At 36.8% G+C, this 22,488-nt stretch overlaps 1 protein-coding gene across 8 annotated transcripts in view; it reads right to left on the bottom strand.

The window, feature by feature from the left end:
- Window positions 1–231: 231 nt before the first annotated feature.
- Window positions 232–22,488, bottom strand: part of csw (protein tyrosine phosphatase non-receptor type corkscrew) — a 320,146-nt gene continuing 297,889 nt past the window's right edge. For 7 of the 8 annotated variants that reach the window (XM_069836033.1, XM_069836029.1, XM_069836030.1 and 4 more), the window contains 7 exons: window positions 21,635–21,782; window positions 19,279–19,358; window positions 11,497–11,649; window positions 7,761–7,931; window positions 5,949–6,284; window positions 3,644–3,855; window positions 232–1,565 (listed from right to left, as the gene is read on the bottom strand). In XM_069836033.1, the coding sequence (XP_069692134.1) occupies window positions 1,433–1,565; window positions 3,644–3,855; window positions 5,949–6,284; window positions 7,761–7,931; window positions 11,497–11,649; window positions 19,279–19,358; window positions 21,635–21,782 (1,233 nt within the window). In that variant the 3' untranslated portion in view covers window positions 232–1,432. The remainder of the gene's footprint in view (window positions 1,566–3,643; window positions 3,856–5,948; window positions 6,285–7,760; window positions 7,932–11,496; window positions 11,650–19,278; window positions 19,359–21,634; window positions 21,783–22,488) is intronic. The other variant, XM_069836031.1, reaches the window with a different exon arrangement.

A 22,488-nucleotide genomic window follows, 5' to 3' on the forward strand; every position in this document is an offset into this window, starting at 1 on the left:
ACAGCGGTACATCACTGAAAAAGGTTGAGAACGGCTGGTCTAACAAGGTAATGCTGTATTCACTACCTTTCTAGCCCTGCACTCTCATTTCGACTATAAAGCTATCTCTTGTTTTGCTGGTTCAAAAACTGGAAATTTGATAGCTGTTGTCCAAATATAGGACAAAGATGTTGAGACGAAGCACGGAAACGACTGTGCTCTTCCCTTAAGTAGAAATAAAAGTTCCAAGAATATATAGTTTAGTCAATAATATAATCAATCTTACTTCAATCATAATTCAATATTTTGGCGCTAAAATGCCCATGTTACATACTTTACACAAGACACATTACAACAAATCTTCAACATATTCATGGACTTCATTTGTGCTGTACCAATTCACTGAAGAAGATAAAAACAATATTCCATAAATTTTCACAGCACTGTTTAAAGATAAATCCTACATATGCATACAAGCTGATAGCACTAGCTTCAAGGAATAAAATTATTCAAATTCCAAATTACATATTGCACAATTGATAGCCACATCACCGAAAAGTGTTTGCAATTAAATTTTCAAAAAACAGCCGAGGAGTTCGAAAGAGTTTATATCAGTCGTTTGCAAACAAGCAGTAAAACGATTAATCAAAGAGAGAAAGACTAGGTACAATAAAAAGTACATAAAACAGGTGAGAAAGGAAAAGGCACTTGCCATAGTTGGTTCACTGAGTGACTCAATCCTTTCTTACGTCTACTTTTACATACTCTTTTGAACAACACTTTTACATTATTAAATTTAATTTTTTAAGCCATCATGTTACTGAACTTAAAACAGTTCAATATACAGAGAGTGATGCGAACGTGATCGAGCCGAAAATCACGTACGTTATAGCATTACTATCCCATTACACTCTGTAAAATGACGTTACATGGTATTCCTTTACAAAACACCAGCCCAGTTTCACACTCACAAGTAGAAAACTTAACTATCGCACTAAAATGAACAAAAGCTGCGGAGTTCACCTCAGGTTACTAAATGACACGAGTTTCATCAGTCAAAGTATCCCAGGCTCATGGGTACCGTCGAAGCATTTTATGGAAGTTATTCTTCATATCAAACGTCTGTTAAATATGAATATATGAACAGAAATGTTTAACTGCAATGGAGAAGAAATTTGGAATGGTTTGAAACTTCGTATATTTATTTCAAAGGACATTTCCTCCTTATCACAGTTCAACAATACAAAAAACACAACAATGCAGGACCTTGTTCGTCAGAGCATTTGTGCCGCAACACCCTCCAGTCCACCACACCCACTTTGTAAGTAATCTGCCCGAAGCATATAACACACATCTTCCTCCACTCCCACCATGAGCCTGGGAAAAAGAGCGCTGCAGTACACAGAAGCACTCAGTCTGTGGGATTTTCACACAAAGGTGACGGAAATTTGTGTCACGTTTTTCGTGGTGGTGGCGGAGGTGGAGGCGCGAAGCTGGGGGGTGGTCCTATGTTGTAGTTGTTGGCCGAAAGCTTGCGTTCCTTTAGTGGGATGTTCTCGTATATCTTCGGGACCTCATCTGGTGGCCTGCAAAACAAAAAAATAAGAATCATTTCAATTTCGTATGACTTGGTACTGTAGTAATTATTATAGTAGCTGATGTGAAGTATGCTCGTGTATTAAAATCTGTAAGCCCTTGGGATAATGGCAGCTGAGGATAAAAGGACAGCATACAAAAAGATTTTCCAAAATTTAGAAACATGACCTTCCCTTTTATTTATTTTTATTATTGCTTTAAGTGTAATAATTTAAATATGAAGTTAACAGAAGATTTAAATTTCTTTCTTATACTTTCAAAGAATATGCTTTTCTTTCAAATTTTTTAACTTATCTATTTAATCTAATAGAAATTCAAACAATAATTACCGTATTTCATCGCTTAATAGTCGCCATCGCATAATGGTTACACCCATATTTATAGACAAACTGATCAGAACTTCAAAATTTCACCAAATGAATATTTCCGTTTATAACGATCTAGAATTATTTAAAAATAACGTGCTGTCACTGCAATACAAAGTACGTTCACACTCAAGGTTGAATGTACGAGAAAGAGTAATGGCTGCTGACGAAAGTGAATGGAGTGGAGATGCGAGATGTTAGCACAGAGCCAATAGCCATAAATGCCTTCAGTTCAGTACAACTGCTGGTTGTGAGTTATATTCTTAACATGTACGCAGTTACAAGTAAAGATATCTTTTATAATTCCATTATCAGCATGCTGTGTTTCCGCAAGACCTCTTTCAGATAATCTTATACTAAATATGATATTTTTAACCGAGTCTATTATTATTATTATTATTATTATTATTATTATTATTAATGGAGGAAAGGTCAAATGATGATAGGAGAGATGGAAGTATCACACAAAATTCTACCTAGCATTGAATTTTTAATCTTACAATTTCTTTTAATTCTTCTTCGCCCATCTATATTGGGCGACCATAGAAGGTCTAAGCAGACATAAGTCTAAATATAAATTCATATTTCATAATAATGTCCCCTGAAATCAGTGGCCTTTAAGGGACTATTGCATCTAACTTTTTCTTACCTAACTTAGAAAGCATGATGGAAATATTCAGATTGTCAATTAATATAGATAAACACAATATAATATTCGTTACTCAGTCAAATGACAAATCAATGTAAAATTATGTCTGAAATATATAAATAAATACGAAATAGAAATAGGAAATTATCAAATGTAAAAGTGTAATCGGATTGGATAATTAAAAGTACTCACGTCGTTCGAACGTGGCAACTGTATAGATCACTATAAAACATCCTATTTTTGAAGTAGTTATCTGTAATGAAAATAATAAATAAATAAAAATTTTGAAGAATTTGAAAAACTAATTGGTAGACTAAATTATGGACGTACTTACGTAGACGTGTGAAGACCTGCTGCTGTTGGAACTGTAGCTAGAATGACGCGGGGGAAGTGTGTGTTCGTGTAAACAACTAACGCGGAAGGATATTGCGTAGTGATGGGGTTAGAGGTTGTACAGGGGATTCCGGATTTGAGTCAAATTTTCATTAAGAATGCTGTTCTCTATTTGAATCTGTTTTGCAATATAATATTCCTCTACACACAGTTTGATATTGAGATATTGTATAATTGTGCCTGAAGATGCCTGAATGGGCGAAAACGTTTGCAATTTGTAATTCATGTATATAAAACTTAATGACCATATAATATAAGTCATTATTTTACATTGATTTGTCATTTGACTGAGTAACAAATATTATATTGTGTTTATCTAAATTTTTCTTATCTGCCTGAGCAATTCGCACTCTCAATTTTATTGATGCATCTGAAAAGCAAGGGAGCTTCTTAGGTTGAGAAGTAGTTGTCATTTAGTCAAGTATCCGAAGACAGATCTGGATCCCACAAGTAACACGTGACAATGTGGAATCTCTAACATTACTTCTTTTTCAAAGAAACATTCTAAATGTTTTTGTAGCTCTTTAAAAATCCATCACTCTTAGCTAGTATTGAACCTTTGACTCTTGAGCCCAGGCAAGCATAATAACCATTAGACTGTTGAAGTTGACTTCTCAGTTTTCAACGTATGTCTGTGGCATGGGATGCTGTCTGGCTGTACCTTGGCAGATGTGCATCTGAGGACGCCCTGGACGGGCCACGCTTGATGTCTCTCGCCCCCGTGGAGCTGGGTGTCGTGGGCAGGGACGTGGTGGAGCGCGACAGTGTGAGTGTCAGTCCACCTGCCCTGGCCGTGTCGCTCACACCCGCAGCTGCCTGCACCTCGTTCGAGTAGCGGATGTTGGTGTACTCTCTTCCGAACTGCAAGCTCTTCTGAAAGCAACACGCAAAAAATGACAACAATGTGTAAGTAAAAGTAGCACAAGACTGTGCTGAGACAGCAAGAAAACTGACGTAAGAAGTACAATTAGTATCCACACTAAGACGGTAGAGACGAAGATGGAATGATTGAAAGGCACAGAAAGGGAAAAAGAATGAGCGTGGGAGAAAAAGTATGAAAAGAAGAAAAGAGAAATATCAAGAGGGGAAAAGAAGGTGAGCAAGAGAAAGAGGAAAGATAAGCTTACTGGAAATGAGAAAAGAAAAAGGTAAGAAGAAGAAGAACGAGAAAGAGAGAGATGAACAAGAGAGGAAGGCTGAAGGAGAATGAGAAAAAGAGAGAAGGGTAAGAAGAAAAAGAAGAGTGAAGAAAGGTGAGGGGAATGAGAAGAGAGAAGGCTAGGGAGGAGATTGTGGGAAAAGAGAAGAGTGAGAAGAATTGATAGAAGAGAGAAAGACGAGGAGTATGAGAAGAAGAGAAAACGCTAGGGAGGATGAGGGGAAAAGAGAAGGGTAAGGAGGAGATTGGAAAGAAGAAAGGTGAGGAGAATGAGAAGAAGAGGAAGGCTATGGAGGAGAATGGGAGGAAAGAAAAGGGTAAGGAGGAGATTGGAAAGGAGAGAGAAAGATTGGGAGAATGAGAAGAAGAGAGAAAGCTATGGAGGAGAATGAGGGGAAAAGAAAAGGTAACGAGAAGAATTGAAAGAAGAAAGGTAAGGGGAATGAGAAGAGAGAAGGCTAGTGAGGAGAATTGGGGAAAGAGAAGGGTGAGGAGAATTGATAGAAGAGAGAAGAATAAGGAGGAGTATGGAAAGAAGGGAGAAGGCTAGGGAGGAGAGTGAGGGGAAAAGAGAAGGGTAAGGAAGGGAATAAAAAGAAGAGAGAAAGGTAAGTCGAATGAGAAAAAGAGAGAACGCTATGGAGGAGAATGTGGAAAAGAGAAGAGTAAGGAGGAGAATCGAAAGAAGAAAGGTGAGGAGAATGAGAAGCGAGAAGGCTAGGAGAAGAATGCGGGGAAAAGAGAAGGGTGAGGAGAACTCATAGAAGAGAGAAAGGTGAGAAGTATGAGAAGAAGAGAAAACGTTAGGGAGGATAATGAGGGGAAAAGAGAAGGATAAGGAGAAGTATGGAAAGAAGAGAGAAGGTTAGGGAGGAGACTGAAGGGAAAAGAGAAGGATGAGGACAATGAAAAGAAGAGAGAAAGGTGAGAGAATGAGAAGAGAGAAGGCTAGGAAGGAAAATGAGGAGAAAATAAAAGGGTAAGGAGGAGTAGAGAGAAAGATGAGGGAAATGAGAAGAAAAGAGAAGGAAAGGGAAGAGAATGACGGGAAAAGAGAAGGATAAGGAGACGTATGGAAAGAAGGGAGAAGACTAGGGAGGAGAATGGGGGGAAAAGAGAAGGGTGAGAAAAATTGATTGAAGAGAGAAAAGTGAGGAGAATGAGAAGAAAAGAAAACGCTAGGGAGGAGAATGGGGGAAAACAGAAAGGGTAAGAAGGAGTATGGAAAGAGTAAAGGCTAGGGAGGAGATTGAGGGGAAAAGAGAAGGCTAGAGAGGAAAATGAAAAGAAGAGAGAACTGTGAGGAGAATGAGGTGCTCAAAGGGAAGAAGAGAAGGGAAAGGAAAGGAAAAAAATGAGCAGAAAGAAGAGGGGTACGAAGGAAAATGAGGGTCAAAGGGAAGAGGAGGAGAATGAAAAGAAAATAGGTTAAGGAGGAAAACGAGCAGAAAAGAGAAAAATAAGGAGGGAAATTAGAAAAATACAGAAGGGAGAGGAAGATGAGCATACAGAAGGGTAAAAAGGAGGAGAATTAGAAGGACTGTAGAATAAGGAGAGTGAGGAATATAAGAAAAGAATGAGAAAAGAAAGATAAGAAGAATAAGAAGAAAAGAGAAGATTAAGGACGAGAATAAAGAAAAGGGGCTGATAAACGAGGAGGATGAAGAAGAAGGGATGAGTAAGGATAAACAAACGGACAGACAAAATGAAAGAAAAGAACTTAGAGGAAATACAGAAAGGTGATACGACAAACAAGAGGAGACGAACAAGAAGGAAAATAAAATAAAACAATGCTCCAGAGCCTCACCTGCTCGGCTTGCATCCTCTGTGACACGGTTTCGATGTAGTGCTGCACAGCAAGGTACACGAACTTGTACTGGGCTTCAGTCTGCACCATGCCAGACCTCTGCGACCGAACCATCTGTATCGTACGCTGGATGTCGATCTCGCAGTCAAGGCCCTGCCTCTTTATTTGATCAAGGATCATATCTATGACTATAAAGGTGCCAGTTCGACCAATGCCAGCCGAGCAGTGCACGAGCACTGGGCCTGCATTGGCTACGGACTCTTGACGGGCATTCACATCATGCAGGAAGTTCAGTACACAGCCAGGGTCTGATGGCACGCCATGATCTGGCCAAGCCTGGAACAAATGTGTAGTGCACTCTAATGTTAATGGTACAAATAGCATGTGAAAGGTATTAGAAGTGCACCAAGTGGCATTTGAATCATTAGCATAGACAACAGAAAATTTTCATAATTAGGTGGTTATTTCCTTTAGATCAGCCATTTCTAACTGGTGCTGGATAACTTATTTTGCCAGATATGATAATTGGAAAATACGTTTATAGGTTATGTAAAGACAAACTGTGCTACGCAAATATTTTTTTCCATGTTGAAATTTAGTAGTTTTCATATAGATATTTAAAAATAAAGTTTTGAAATACGTACGTTTATTTTTAGTATAGAATATGGTAATGCACATTCATCAGTTCATAATTACTGTAATACAGTAATACATAATAGCGTAAAAAATACTAAAAGTTTCCATAACCTTATGACAATTTTATAGTCCCGTCGCTCTAATTTCCGGCAGCCAATTGCGTTGCAGGTCGGCTACATTTAAACATGTGCGTCTTGTGATTTGCTGATGAAGACAATATTCATTTCTTAAGGCTCGATAAATACTTAATATAATCGCCTGCTATTTTGGCTCTTTCGTTGGCGTTCGCAGAAAGCACACGAAGATGTTATTTGCCGCTCAATTATTTGCTGAATTACAGTGCGTTTGATTTATTATCATAGGAGCTACGACATGATAATGCTTAACGGTGTGGCAAATAGATTCCTCGTATGGTAGCTCGGCAACAAAAGAACAAAAATGGCGAACGATACTACCTACCCAGACTTTATAGAGCCTTCACTTCCTAAGACGTATGAAAAGAGGAGGAGTCACGCCGGGAATAACAGCGTCGCGACTATAAATGCCGTCATGTGAGTCATATGACGTGAAGAGCAGTGTAGCCAACATCGCAACTATGAAGACAATGAAGTAGCGCTCGATGATTTGAGTGTAAGAACATTTCACTTGCATTTCACGGAATCCAATGTGCAACAGCAGCGGTTAATGGTAATAGCCATGATACTATCACTCGAATTAAATTTTTGTGCACTGTAGAAACAGAGAATTTCACACTTTCCTATTTAGACTCGTCAAACACCCCTTCGAAATGGGCGAGTTCAAGTGATAAATTCGTCTCTGCGCATTGTTTGCAAGATCCAAGTCACAGCTTACCGATACTTCAGGGACATAAGGGATTTTTTTGTCTATGTTTTCATGCGTGAACACTATAAAGACTAAACACAATATGCTGCATGTGCAATCCAGGAAAACCACTCACATCTTCATCTGACTCTTCTCTTTCGCATGAATGACTATCTTTTTTTTTTGCCTAGCCAAAAGTGCCATTGTTTTGGTATTGCCGGTTATTTGGGTGCCGGATAAGAGGGATTTTACTATATAACAAAAAGTGTTTTCACTTTGCAAGGTGACATTGCAATGAGAAGAATTACACAAACAGCCAATACTATGCAAATAAAAGTTAGAAATTTTTAATACCTGGAAGTGGTAATGGTACACCTTTCTCTCCTCTTCTCCTGCACCCTCTCTGGACACAAGGAATTCTCGCAGTGTATAGTCAGCTGTGGAAGATTCTGACAAGTTCCGCACTTTCGTCTTGCCATACTCCTTCGCTTGACATTCTTCTGGCCAGTACCGGACACACTTGTTCTGTCAACAGTTGAATAAACATATTAATTTTGTCTACACTAAAATATATAATTCTGTCGGATTATATGTATTATTTTACTGAAAATTTCGTGAAACTATGACCAAAACTATTCTTCTGTTAATGCTGGGAAATTGTATGTAAAGATGAGAGCAGTGTGCAGTCCTCAGATATAAGAAAAGAACTGCTGAGTAGAAACATTTTAAACGAGTTCACGTCGAAACCTCTTCTCAAAAAAAAAGAGTTGTTCATATAAACTGTACAAAATTAAAGTGTAAACAGAAGTAGTTCATGGTCTTAAGTAGTTAGTGCTTGCTCGGCTGGCAAAGCAATATGTTTGCACGATCTTATTATTCGACTGTGTTCAGGCTACTTACTGGCCATGACTGTTTAAGTAAACATCTCTACAGAATCTGTATAATGACTTCACCAAATTGTCTGTTATGCTGTCACAAGCAGGAAATGGATATGGATCATCTGGCAAGCTGCACAGCCCTTCAAATAGCTCAAGACATCACGTCGAAATATTGGGAAGCACGAAGGAGAATGACTTCATTGTTAAATCAAGAGCATTAGATACATAACATAACATTATTCGACTGTAATAACTTTAAATCTGGAGAGGAGAGGGGAAGCAGAGTGCGACTGTACAGTCTTTCATTCAGACGCTAAATAACCTGAGATGTTGATACAGCATCGTAAAATAACCTACTAAAAAGACCTAGGAACACATACATATATAATTAACTATCTCTATAAAAATGGACACTCTGCAAGACGAACACTGCCATTATTTTATGTCTCAGTTACTGACACTTTGTTCATATCGAGTATGTGTAATGTCAAAAGTTGAATACCATAAAGACAAAATTCGTGTATGCATTTTAACTCTTCAAAACCTTTTAAAAAGAGAAACATTCTAACCCTTTCACTCACACACAAGGTTGTTTAGGGCTATTAACTTAAAGAAGATCTTGTATTCTGTTTCAATAGGGATACAGCTGTTGTTCAAGACATAGTTACAAATTAAATTGAAAAGAAATGTTGTTGGTTTAGAGAAGTTCTCATTTCTATAATTATTTTGTACACATATGTATTCCTAGGTATTTTTTTAGTACGTTATTTTACGACGGTGTATCAACATCTTAGGTTATTTAGCGTCTGAATGAAATGAAGGTGATAATGCCGGTGAAATGCGTCTGGGGTCCAGCACAGATAGTAACCAGCATTTGCTCATATTGGGTTGAGGGAAAACCTCGGAAGAAACCTCAACCAGTTAACTTGCCCCAACCAGGATTCAAACCCAAGCCACTTGGTTTCGCGCCCAGACGCGCTAACCATTACTCCACAGGTGTGGATTTCTAGGTCTTAAAATAAATATAAACTAGTCTTCATGATGATACCTATCTACATAGAGTATGTCTCTACTTTAAGATACTGCTATTTCTGGGGTTATATTATAATTTATATTTTTCTGTTTTTATTCTCCACACTTATGAGCATTGTGGAGAAGATTATTAAACAATGTATGTTTAATAAGTGGTATGCTTAGAATGACGATTTGTGATTATTGTTAAGACTTTATATTGTAGAACCAAGAAAAATATTTATTTAAAAAAATATATTTATTTGATAGAATTCCTGTACTGAACAATAAGTGAATGTTTATAATTTTATCTTTACTTGATAATATGAGAGAGAATAAAAAAATGAAATGTATGAGAGGTATGTAATATCAAGGACATAAATCTTTGTTCGCTGCACAAAATAAATGAAAGAGCAGATGAAAAGTTGGTTGATAGATTGGTTGGTTTCTAATGTTGTAGAATAGACCAGTGTTCCGTAACCTTTTCCTACTCACGGCACACCCTAGACGGGCCTAGGCTCAACATGTCACACCAAAATGTTAATCTCCTCAAAAACATATGATGTGACTCTTAATATAATTAGGTTACGTAATGTAATAAAATTTATTATTATTATTATTATTATTATTATTATTATTATTATTATTATAAAAGAGAAATAGACTCTTGCATTTATTAACAATTTATGAACTTTAATTCACTCTGAAAAATAAACCTTTCTATTACAAATATTAAAGTAAATAACTTTCCTCATATCTTCAATGTGATACTGCTTAGCTGCACACAGGTGGCTGATTCGTGGCAGAATCGTTGACAGTGCAAGTCTCATTTCTTATCAATGTACTTGAATCTCTTCCTCTTTGATGTTTTAATTTAAGTTAAAGTCGAGAAGCCCAGATCACACACATATGTAGTTGAAAATGGCAATAACATATTAACTGCCATCTCGGAGATAGCCGGGTATTCACTCCTTATTGACAACCAAAATGTTTCCAAAGGCACTGCGAGAAGTTTTAATTTTAATGTTCTGTCTGCTTTTAAATCTGCCAATTCCTCTTGTATGAGTATACTGGGTGTTAATTTCAAAGTGTGTCATGACGTCACTGTTGGTGAGTCAGCGATTTGAAGCGAGTTTCAGCTTTTATGTCAGAGAAGTTGCCTATTAATCAAGGCGTTCAATCTGAACTTGAGAATGTGTACGGTTTAACTTGAACGTCGTAGCAACAGATGGCAGTCTGTAAAGTCTGTGCGCTACCATAACCTCTTTCGAACTGTGTTTTGCACGGGCAAGTCGAACGCACGGTATTTGTTATCAACTGTTGCATACAGCAACATTCCACAACAAAAATGAAATGCTCCGTGTCCATGTTGACTGTCGAAGTTAATGTCAACAAATACTGTACGTAAGTAATCGTCTTAACCCTCTCCCCATATCCCGACAGTAAGGAAAAAAACTCACCTCAGTACGTGTTTCCAAGCCGTTCACATTCCTGCCACTACTGGCGTTACGGTACGTATCGGTAAGTACTCTTCTGAATGAACGCCGTACTTGCCAGGCAACTTCTCTGGCACATAGGTAATACGCCTCTGCGGAAGTGTAGGAAGATTGAATTCTCTAGGCTCATCGGCTAGCCACATGACGGCATACAGCGAGCCATGACACACTTTGAACTGAACACGCAGTATTATTCGGAAGATGTTTTGAATCCACAATAAATGGATCACGAACTCAGTCGAAATCTCTCTATCCACAATAATTCTAGAACTTCTGTTGCAAGATTACTAAATGTTCTTCAATTAAGTCCATAAACACTTTATTACTGTCAGTAAGGAGCCATATAGTTAGGAACATCTCAAAAAACCCATGATGATTGTGTCAGCAGAGAGAGGAATTTAATTTTAATTAATTTTAATAATTTCTTAGAATAACTGGTTAAAGTTCACGTCACATCCTCCACCTTGTGGAGGCACACCAGTGTGCCACGGCACATCGGTTGCAGAACACTGGACTAGACAATTAAGCAGACTATGGAATAAAAGTGCAAGAAGATTACTGCAGAGGTGGATTGATAGTTTACCTATATTTTTCCTAGAAATCTCAAGACAATAAATTGTTAACATGCTTTAGTTGATATAGGAAGAAGAAGCAAAACTGCTCTTAAGTTAGGATGAAAAAGTTAATTATATAGGAAATCCGTACTTTGCCTCTTTCGATCTCCTTCGTCGTCATTACGATAACCCTAGTGTTTTCTTGCCACACCATATCCCAGAAGTCTGCCATCGTGCTTGGCAAGCAGCCTTGTGTAGCAATATAGTACTTGGGGTGTCCATCTAGGAACAGCTCTTCTTCCGGCTGAAACAATAAACTCAATAAGGCAACTGCCAAAACGAAATGTGCACATGAAGTAAAAAGAAATACGCAATTGAATTATTACGTCTTATCAGTCCTTGTTTCTCTGCAGTACAAACATTATTTTAACCGAATCAGGCTTGAAAATAAACCTCAACACTGCGCGGTATAGAACAAGAACACACCAAACGTAGCTTAAATCAGTCCTGAAATCTTCGACAGTATTTTTTGGTACATTCTCTTCCCCGAATTCATTATGTTAAACAACTGATATCTTCCGAGGTATAATGAATCGCATTCAATGTACCATATTTCTCTTCTAGTGCAAACAGTCTACACTTGAGGTCCCAGTCTGTACATGTTAATTGCAAAGGATCTAGTATCTCATCAGTAAAATTCTCTCTTTAAATCGAAACAGTAAAGTTAATTGAGGGATTCGGGAGTAAAACATGGTAAGTGAAATTTTAGTGTTATTACCAGGAAAGTAAAATCTGTATACTTCTGCCTTCTGTTGAGATATTGGAAAACTAACTACTGCATTAGACGCAGAATGTAGGATACCATATTATATGCTATATAATATATATATATATATATATATATATATATATATATATATATACATATCTCATTTTTGACCAAAATATCAGTTATCATGTTTCATGTTCGAGCCTCTCAATTATGCAACCTTGAAACCGTAATCAATTTCAGAAGTTTATTCATAAATTTAGAGCCTGGAACTTTAGGTGCTAAAAGTTAATATTGTTACTTGCTATAGTTTATAAATACAGAAGCCACGCCCTCATTCCTTTTAGATGTCATTCTTGTCATTCAGTATTTTCCCTTTGATACTGTTAAAGGTCTTTAATCCTCTTAACCACCACTTTCAAACTAGCGCATGGTTTACAAGATCCACTGTTCAGTCTTTGTGGCTCTGTTGTCTATTATTACATATTGGAATCTTGTGAACTAGGCTTAAAAACCCTCCTCACGGATACCACATTTGTTCATCTACACTCAGTATCATTCTTAACTTTTAGCACCTAAAGTTCCGGACTCTACTCACTCACTTTTGGCAGTATACTCTACTTCGAATTTTCGAAGCTGAACAAGTGAAACTTTCTGAGTCTTACTGAATCACTTTAATATACGGCATTACAAGACAGACTGAATTCTTTTACTTGCCCAAAAAACGAAGATGTAGAGTTTCCATCAGAAACTCTCATCATGTGCGTATGTTTTGTATGAGAAGCCTATAACTTAATTCTAAAGGTACCAGTACAGAAGCACGCAATCATATTTAATATAAGTAAGTGGACAATGGGGAACAAAGACTAGTCTTTCGACAACATTAAAAATGACATTTTCAAATCATGATCCAGTATCCACAATAAATCTAAAAAAAGAGAACTTTGGGATGAATGTTGTAATATTACTTCGGAATATATAATAAATACAACCACACAGGCGTATACAAACTCAAATGCAATACCTGCAACAACTTCTACATAGGACAGACAGGCAGATCATTTCAAACACGTTACAAAGAACACATCACAGCCATAACAAAATCAAAAACAATTCCACATACGCAGAACACATCACAAATGCTAACCACACCTACAGGAACATAAATACAGACATTGAAATTCTACATATTCAACTAAAAAACCAGAAACTAAACACACTAGAACAATACGAAATATACAGACACACAAAATTCTCGACACAACTCAATTTCAGAACACACACACTTTTTGACTCCACATTACACTACACAAACACACTCCCACAGGAAGCACAACCAGAAGACGTGAAAACCAGGACTACCCAGTTCTGAGGATAGCCTACAACAGGCTGAAACTAGTCAACAAGGTAACCTAGTTTTAATAATAATAATAATAATAATAATAATAATAATAATAATAATAATAATAATAATAATAATAATAGATTTATTTTCCCTGGCAGAGTTAAGGCCATCAGGCCTTCTCTTCCACTCAACACGTGAAAGAAATGAATTATATATTCCGAAGTAATATAGTGTTAAAAGTTGTGTAATCAATATATATATATATATATATATATATATATATATATATATATATATATATATGTTGTAATATTACTTTAAGAAAGGACCTCAAATACTTGAAAAAACTAGAATGGCATGTGACAGAGAATTTTGAACATAAGAAAATAGCCCGAAGCTCTGTTTCAACAATAAGAAAATAATGTTTGGAATGTAATTGACTCTTAGTTAACATGAACACACGGAAGAATGCGACATTATATAGGCTACTCATGCATAAATATGAGGCAGATTTCTGGATTGAATTTGAACAACTCATCATTTAAAACAATGGAAAAGATCGTTTAACACAGAGCTACAGTCAAAACAAGTTAGTAATTTAAGTCCTAAAGTGAAGGAAAAGAAACGTAGAAAGATAAGAAAGATGAGCTGAATAAGAGAGAGTAGAAGAAATACAGCTGAAATAAGAGGAAATTGAAGGAGAAAAGGGAAAAAATAGGAAGAATGGAAGGAGAAATAAAAAAGAGAACAAGATAAAAGGTGAGAGAAGAAAAGGAATATAGGAGGAAGAAAAGTAGAGAAGAATAAAATGACTTAGGGAAATAAGAAAAAAGAAAGAAGAGTAGGAAAGAAGATAAGGGAGAAAAAAGAGGAAGAAGAAAATAAAATAACAGATAATGTTGGTGCATCTCACAATTTAAAAAATACAGTTAGTATTTACTCTTTCTTTGCATATTTAATGAGCTGCAAAGCTTTCTCTTACTAATGATAGTAGAACAAGGAACAAATAGGCCTGCTAAAGAATGAGACTGACTACCTAAGTTATTTAAAACTTTGCTCTCATTTTTCTTATTAGAATCGTGATCCATGTACAATCGTTAAAAGCTCCGAAACTACTTCGGTACTAATTCTCTTAGTTTTCACAGCGTGACAAATTCAAATTGTTCAATAAATATAAATGGACCTTCAAATTTAACATATGCATTACCTTGACACAGTGGAACAAGGACAGGCATTTGTTTTTCAAATTTAACTAAACCTAAACAGACACTGCTCTTTCCTAATGGATGTGTTCAGGGGAAATTACCATATGTTTACCTTGAGTATATAAAGGCATGTACAGAAGGAAAGGAAACCAGTGAAATATTATTCTTATGCATTTGTGTCTGACGTGACGACTTCATGAAGCTTTCACAATACAAGAGATGACCAAACACACTTTGAATTCTAACAAGTTGGACTTGAATAAAATTACTGTAACTAATTGCCAAAAGAACCTTGCTGCACTGGCGAATCCGAGTAGATGATACCACAGTCTAATATATACAGTCACGAAGCTCAATAAGTAGTAAATATGCATCCATAGATAGTTGCTAACCACTAGGATTGCTAATATCGCCTCATTACAGACAATGCGAAATAGTACCAGCACAGTCTAGTGCTCCTAGCACCCTCACAACCCAAGCTTCGTGACTGTATATACTAGACTGTGGTGATACTCTTGAGTGCCTGCACGTAATGAGTGAACCATTTGTCTTGCAAAAGACAAGGCTAGAAATAAGCCAGTTGGACTTGAAGCGCTTTGTGAGATTTTACATAGCTTAGTGAGATCTACAGTGAAGAAACTGTTGGAAGTGAAGCATGATCGCATATGGACATCCTAAGGAAAATGAGGGGGGGGGGGGGAGCTAGGCCATTGTAAGAATATAATTAAAATATGTTTTAAGAATATCATTAACCAGTTACTGGCCCTGGCAAGGATTACTGCGATTGGTTTATTGAGGGTACACTGTACCCTTTGAAAATGTATGCACAGAATGGGATTCTATAACAGAAATTCCAAGTACAGGCAGACAAACGTGGTACCGTCCGTTGGCTATTACCTGCTAGAAGAATTTTCTTCGAACAATATACGGTTCTCTGCACAGAAAATATTTGTCAGACCAGTAGCTTATTTACAATGGAATATTTACTGTCATGTCTTCGTAAATTCAATGGATTTCTAATCACATTCGAGTTTACTTACTTACTGGCTTTTAAGGAACCCGGAGGTTCATTGCCACCCTCACATAAGCCCGCCATTGGTCCCTATCCTGAGCAAGATTAATCCAGTCTCTACCATCATATCCTACCTCCCTCAAATCCATTTTAATATTATCTTCCCATCTACGTCTCGGCCTCCCTAAAGGTCTTTTTCCCTCCGGCCTCCCAACTAACACTCTATATGAATTTCTGGATTCTCCCATACGTGCTACATGTCCTGCCCATCTCAAACGTCTGGATTTAATGATCCTAACTATGTCAGGTGAAGTATACAATGTGTAGAGCTCTACGTTGTGTAACTTTCTCCATTGTCCTGTAACTTCATCCCTCTTAGCCCCAAATATTTTCCTAAGAACCTTATTCTCAAACACCCTTAATCTCTGTTCCTCTCTCAAAGTGAGAGTCCAAGTTTCACAACCATAAAGAACAACCGGTAATATAACTGTTTTATAAATTCTAACTTTCAGATTTTTTGACAGAAGTTTCGAGTTTACTATTTCCTTTAAAAGTTCCTAAACCTTTCTTTGAATGCAGATATTTCGCCAGGCAACTGACCCCTTTCTAAAATAAAACAAAAACATGTATTTTGCAGTACAAACACCAGGTGAAAATAAATAGGGTCGGGAGGTTTTAAAGCATGTAAAGACATTCTTTTACAAGAAACTATATATTGTGATCGATCAAAAGAAAGCCCCAGGCCTTAAGGAAACACGTGTTCTCACTTTAGCTGGACATCCCATCCCTCTCAAAAAGTAATTACAGGAAAAATCCAATGCTTCGCTAGTCTCGGCAAAATGCCGAATGATACTGTATATAGCGACCTCTCCCAAGTTAAAAACGATAAGCACTATCCATCCATTTTGTTATGTTGCACCATGGCTTCACCTGCCTACCATTTATATGAACAGTTTTTCAGTTGTATGAATATCCTTTCTCTTTTCTTGCCTCCCTTTATGATGGAGAAATAAGTTGCTCTAGAACATTAGATTCACTACTTGCATGACATGGTACAAAAAAAATTTATACCATGTATACACAACTACCATGTGTAGCTTCCAGATAATTTTTTAATTTATTGGTCTGACCCAATATTTTGGGTTTGCCCTGCGACACAGAATAGCTCACAATAAAATTTAAAATGAAAAATTATATAAACAGGTTTCAGACAAAAGTGAATAAGACATAAGAAAAAAAAAATAGAACCAAGTGTAATTTAAATTGAGTGTGCATTATATAGCGAAATTTATAAACTTGTACTTGCTATTTGGGAAAAGGAAATTGTACCAGAACAATGGAAGGAGTCCATAATTGTACCTATTTTTAAAAAGGGGGACAAAACCAACTGTGGTAACTTTCGAGGAATATCACTTTTGTTGACGTCGTACAAAATTTTGTCCAATATTCTTTTGAGAAGATTAACTCCGTACGTAGATGAAATTATTGGGGATCAACAGTGCGGTTTTCAGCATAATAGATCGACTATTGATCAAATTTTATGTATTCGACAGATAATGGAGAAAAAATGGGAGTATAAGGGTACAGTACATCAGTTATTCATAGATTTCAAAAAGGCATATGACTCGGTTAAGAGGGAAGTATTATATGATATTCTTATTGAATTTGGTATTCCCAAGAAACTAGTTTGATTAATTAAAATGTGTCTCAGTGAAACATACAGCAGAGTCTGTATAGGTCAGTTTCTATCTGATGCTTTTCCAATTCACTGCGGGCTAAAGCAGGGAGATGCACTATCACCTTTACTTCGCTCTAGAATATGCCATTAGGAAAGTTCAGGATAACAGGCAGGGTTTGGAATTGAACGGGTTACATCAGCTTCTTGTCTATGCGGATGACGTGAATATGTTAGGAGAAAATACACAAACGATTAGGGAAAACACGGAAATTTTACTTGAAGCAAGTAAAGCGATCGGTTTGGAAGTAAATCCCGAAAAGACAAAGTATATGATTATGTCTCGTGAACAGAATATTCTACGAAATGGAAATATAAAAATTGGAGATTTATCCTTCGAAGAGGTGGAAAAATTCAAATATCTTGGAGCAACAGTAACAAATATAAATGACACTCGGGAGGAAATTAAACGCAGAATAAATATGGGAAATGCATGTTATTATTCGGTTGAGAAGCTCTTATCATCCAGTCTGCTGTCCAAAAATCTGAAAGTTAGAATTTATAAAACAGTTATATTACCGGTTCTTCTGTATGGTTGTAAAACTTGGACTCTCACTCTGAGAGAGGAACATAGGTTAAGGGTGTTTGAGAATAAGGTGCTTAGGAAAATATTTGGGGCTAAGCGGGATGAAGTTACAGGAGAATGGAGAAAGTTACACAACGCAGAACTGCACGCATTGTATTCTTCACCTGACATAATTAGGAACTTAAAATCCAGACGTTTGAGATGGGCAGGGCATGTAGCACGTATGGGCGAATCCAGAAATGCATATAGAGTGTTAGTTGGGAGACCGGAGGGAAAAAGACCTTTAGGGAGGCCGAGACGTAGATGGGAGGATAATATTAAAATGGATTTGAGGGAGGTGGGGTGTGATGATAGAGACTGGATTAATCTTGCACAGGATAGGGAACCGATGGCGGGCTTATGTGAGGGCGGCAATGAACCTCCGGGTTCCTTAAAAGCCATTTGTAAGTAAGTAAGTAAGTACACCATAAAGATGCTGACGAAATATCGCTACAGAAAATTTTATTATGGTGGTGACGATGGCATCTTGAAGATCTCTCGTCAGCTTGTATTTTTCCCTCCACTTTACAAAGGCTTTCGGAATGGTGCCTCTCGCTCCGAAGAAGAGACCGGTAACTGTGATTTTTTCTATGTTGTATTTCGCCGATAGGTACTGAATCGTGGGCTCGTAGATTTTCTTTTTCTCTTCATTCACTTCAGATGGTTGAGTGGCTGACATTTCAAATCTGATGGTAGAATCAATTATTTCAGCTGACTGTTCATTCCTATTCATAGCTATGATATCGATCCTACGATTGCTTCCACCATCAGCAATACAATGAACTTCCTCGTGAACGTCTAGATTTTTGGATCGAAGTGCATCTGCGATCATAGAACGTATGGATAGAAATTTCGATCCTCTTCACCTGCTATTGTTATTTTAATTATTCATTGGTGAAAAATAAGAATTTGGGTTGAAAGACATACTTAACACAACTCAACTGAGACGTTTCAATTATTTAACATCGTATACACACTCTATTAATTATTTATAACAATTGTAATACAACACAAAACTTCAGCAGTATGATCTGAAAATTTAAGACACTATGAAACTGCAGTATGTCCTTGAAAATTTAGTGAAGTCTTTCCAAACTGAAAGTTTCTTGACGATTCTTTGAAGCCGAGATGCTTCAGCTAACTTCAGTCCATCCCTAGTTGTATTCCACTTTCATAATCAACAGACTAGCAATGTGACATAGATTTAAGACTAGATACAGAATCATTTTTACAGAAGTAAGAAGCAGAATTAGACTTAAAAGATTATATAGCACTTGATTAGTCTTTATGTCATTCACTCACCTTTATATAATTCGCATTTATGTACTCTGAACCTGGGACATTTGGATCCACATCTTTCAATTTTACCCGAGTGTGATCAACTGCAAAGAAAGAACACAAAAATCATAATAAATTGTAGTTGAAGTTCCGTCTACAATTCCTACTTTCACCTGGAGATGAATTAGTAGAGCTGAAAGTTAGAATATATAAAACAATTATATTACCAGTTGTTCTGTATGGTTGTGAAACTTGGACTCTCACTTTGAGAGAGGAACAGAGGTTAAGGATGTTTGAGAATAAGATACTTAGGAAAATATTTGGGGCTAAGAGAGATGAAGTTACAGGAGAATGGAGAAAGCTACACAACACAGAACTACACGCATTGTATTCTTCACCTGACATAATTAAGAACATTAAATCCAGACGTTTGAGATGGGCAGGGCATGTGGCACGTAGGAGCGAATCCAGAAATGCATACAGAGTGTTAGTTGGGAGGTCGGAGGGAAAAAGACCATTGGAGAGGCCGATACGTACATGGGAGGATAATATTAAAATGGATTTGAGGGAGGTGGGATATGATTGTAGAGACTGGATTAATCTTGCTCAGGATAGGGACCAATGGTTGGCTTATGTGAGGGCAGCAATGAACCTCCGGGTTCCTTAAAAGCCATAAGTATACTGTTTTCGCTGTAAGAAAAATCCTAATGTAAACATAAGCACGTTGCTGTCATACCCGTGATTGGGATCCCAGTCAAAACACTCACATGACGCAGTAAAATATAGTTCGTATTTGGAAATCACAATCTTGTATTATTTGAAAATAAAAAGTTGAATTCTAGTTGTTAAATACGATGAAACATTTAACTTCACTCATGTGTAAAACGCTATGTAATAGAAAAGCTACTTTTATATTTTGTTATGTACTATGAACGCGGATGAATACCAACAGTAATACCGAGGTAGTCTGTTCTTGTAACAAGCTGGCGTCACGTAAGCACGTGGTACTGAAGTATGGCTTCGGTATCCTCAACTGTCCATTGTGAAGACATAAGACTTAAAAATAATTTATTTGCAGTAATTATAAAGTAAATGTTTCCTAAGCAAACGAATGCATAGTAGTGAGGTTAGGCCTACTTGTCGAGTAAAGGGAATTGTTTAACATGAAACAGAATGTACAACAGTAGGAGGGAACACGTACTGAGAATTTATGGTGCCAAACAGCGGCCAATGAAGCCTCACTTCAGTCACGTGCTGTTGTTTACATTAGGATTTTTCTTACAGCGAAAAGATTATAAGTAAGTCAAGGCTGAAGTTGATCAAAAGATATCCCAACAATTCTAATAAGAACTAGTTCCGTATGGTCTTAACTAGCAGGGATGATCTCAGTGGCAAGACAATGAAGTTGAGTTGGGAGAACCTTCACAATATTTTGGCACCGCAAAATTGTAACATTTCTCAGTTTCGTGATGGAAACATGACAATAAGGTGCAGGAACAGTGTTCTGCGAGAAAAAAATTACTGCAGATGCATATGACAAATAGAGAATGTCGAATAAAACTGAAAATTGATATAAAGATCATCATGAGAACAAAGGGGAAGCAGTTTTATTTTAATGCTATAAAAATTATCACACACTATAGCCAAGAAAAGTATTCTAACCTGTATTAATCTTCTATCTGAGAATGCTAGTAAATATTTGTGACAAATTACTTCAACTGCAGTGTTTAAATGGAATACTTAATTGTACATTCTTATTTTGGAGGTTGCATGCGTCTGCAGTATTTCGAAATAAACGGAAAAAAAGATGCTATCCAAGCTACAACTCACTTCTTTCCTTCTTCCTTAAATATATCTGCCAAATCGAAACCAGTTATCAACTCTTTCCTTGTTTTATATGCATAAGCGTGGTTTAATGACATGGTCATAACTTCGTCATCCGTTGCCCAATTAAGACAAATTTCCTGTTTACCAGACAAAATATTTTATGACGAAATCCGTATTACTTATCTTCATGACAAAATGTGACTTATCAAGTTTCATCCCACGGCCGTGAACTATTTCTAGAATTTATTTTATTTATTTATTTAAACTTAAATATATACAGAATAAAGAATATAATTACAAACGAGAGAAATAGAAATAAAATAATACAAACAATATGAAACAGGAGATACAGTAGTATTAACAAAATTTGAGACCGAATGAGCAGCGCTCGTGTTCGGTCGCAGTTCAGATATAATATTAATAAGCCTATAAGAGAATATAAAATAAAATAAAATAGGAAATAAAATTAAAAATGAATGGTTTATGAATGAATTGGTTTATATATTTGAAGACGTATTTATTGAAAAAACTACATACTCATAAAGTAACTTACATGGCAGAATGTTCTTGTATCGATTCTTATTTCTGTTCTCAGTCTTCTGACCCTCTTTCCTGGAGAACAAGTGCTTGCACTCTTGCTGCTGCAATGACTCGAACTCCTCCCAGAAACCCGCCTTCCCTGTCGACTGTCCATTCTCTTTCTGAAATAAACAATTATAGAGCATTAAAATTATATATATCTCTACAGAAGGAAAGTGTAGTACTTCATCATTCCACCAGGTAATCCAAGCCAGGAGTCATAACTTCTACCCCTATAACGAGTTGAACAGCAAAGTCGACGGGGTTACTGTGTATCACGTGGTGTTAAAGCTGGCGCCAGCGTTTCTGGCGTGTGTCCTAGATATATAGTACCCAGTTTGTGAGCATGTTGCTAGTGCAGCAGAGACTGGTACCACTTCCTATACACGTCACATCAGCCATTTGTCAAACACAATTGTCAGACTGACTGCGGCAACTGTAAAACACTCGCACTTAACATTCCCATTACTTATTTCACACGCCAAAAACGGTGACGCGAACTGTAACTACTGTACGATGTGTAACCACATAGTCTGGACCTTCCTTATTCCGAATTTTGTACTCCTAGGGTCAATAGTTTAAAGCTGGTTAAGTAGGGACAATTATAACAACCTCGTATTTCATATCAACTGTCTCTAGGCACAGGCTACAGATAAAACAGTTTCAGAAACACTCTATTAAAATATTGCGTTCCATTGTTTACGACAGCAATTTTCAACCAGTGTGCCGTGACACACTCGCGAATGAACTGCTGTGTACCACGAGAAAATAGTAAAGATCATCGTAGCAAAATTGGAAAAATAAAAGTGAAGAGTGGTAAAAAAAAAA

This window comes from Periplaneta americana, chromosome 9 (assembly GCF_040183065.1).
Source record: "Periplaneta americana isolate PAMFEO1 chromosome 9, P.americana_PAMFEO1_priV1, whole genome shotgun sequence".
In the NCBI taxonomy this organism is placed as follows: Eukaryota; Metazoa; Arthropoda; class Insecta; order Blattodea; family Blattidae; genus Periplaneta; species Periplaneta americana.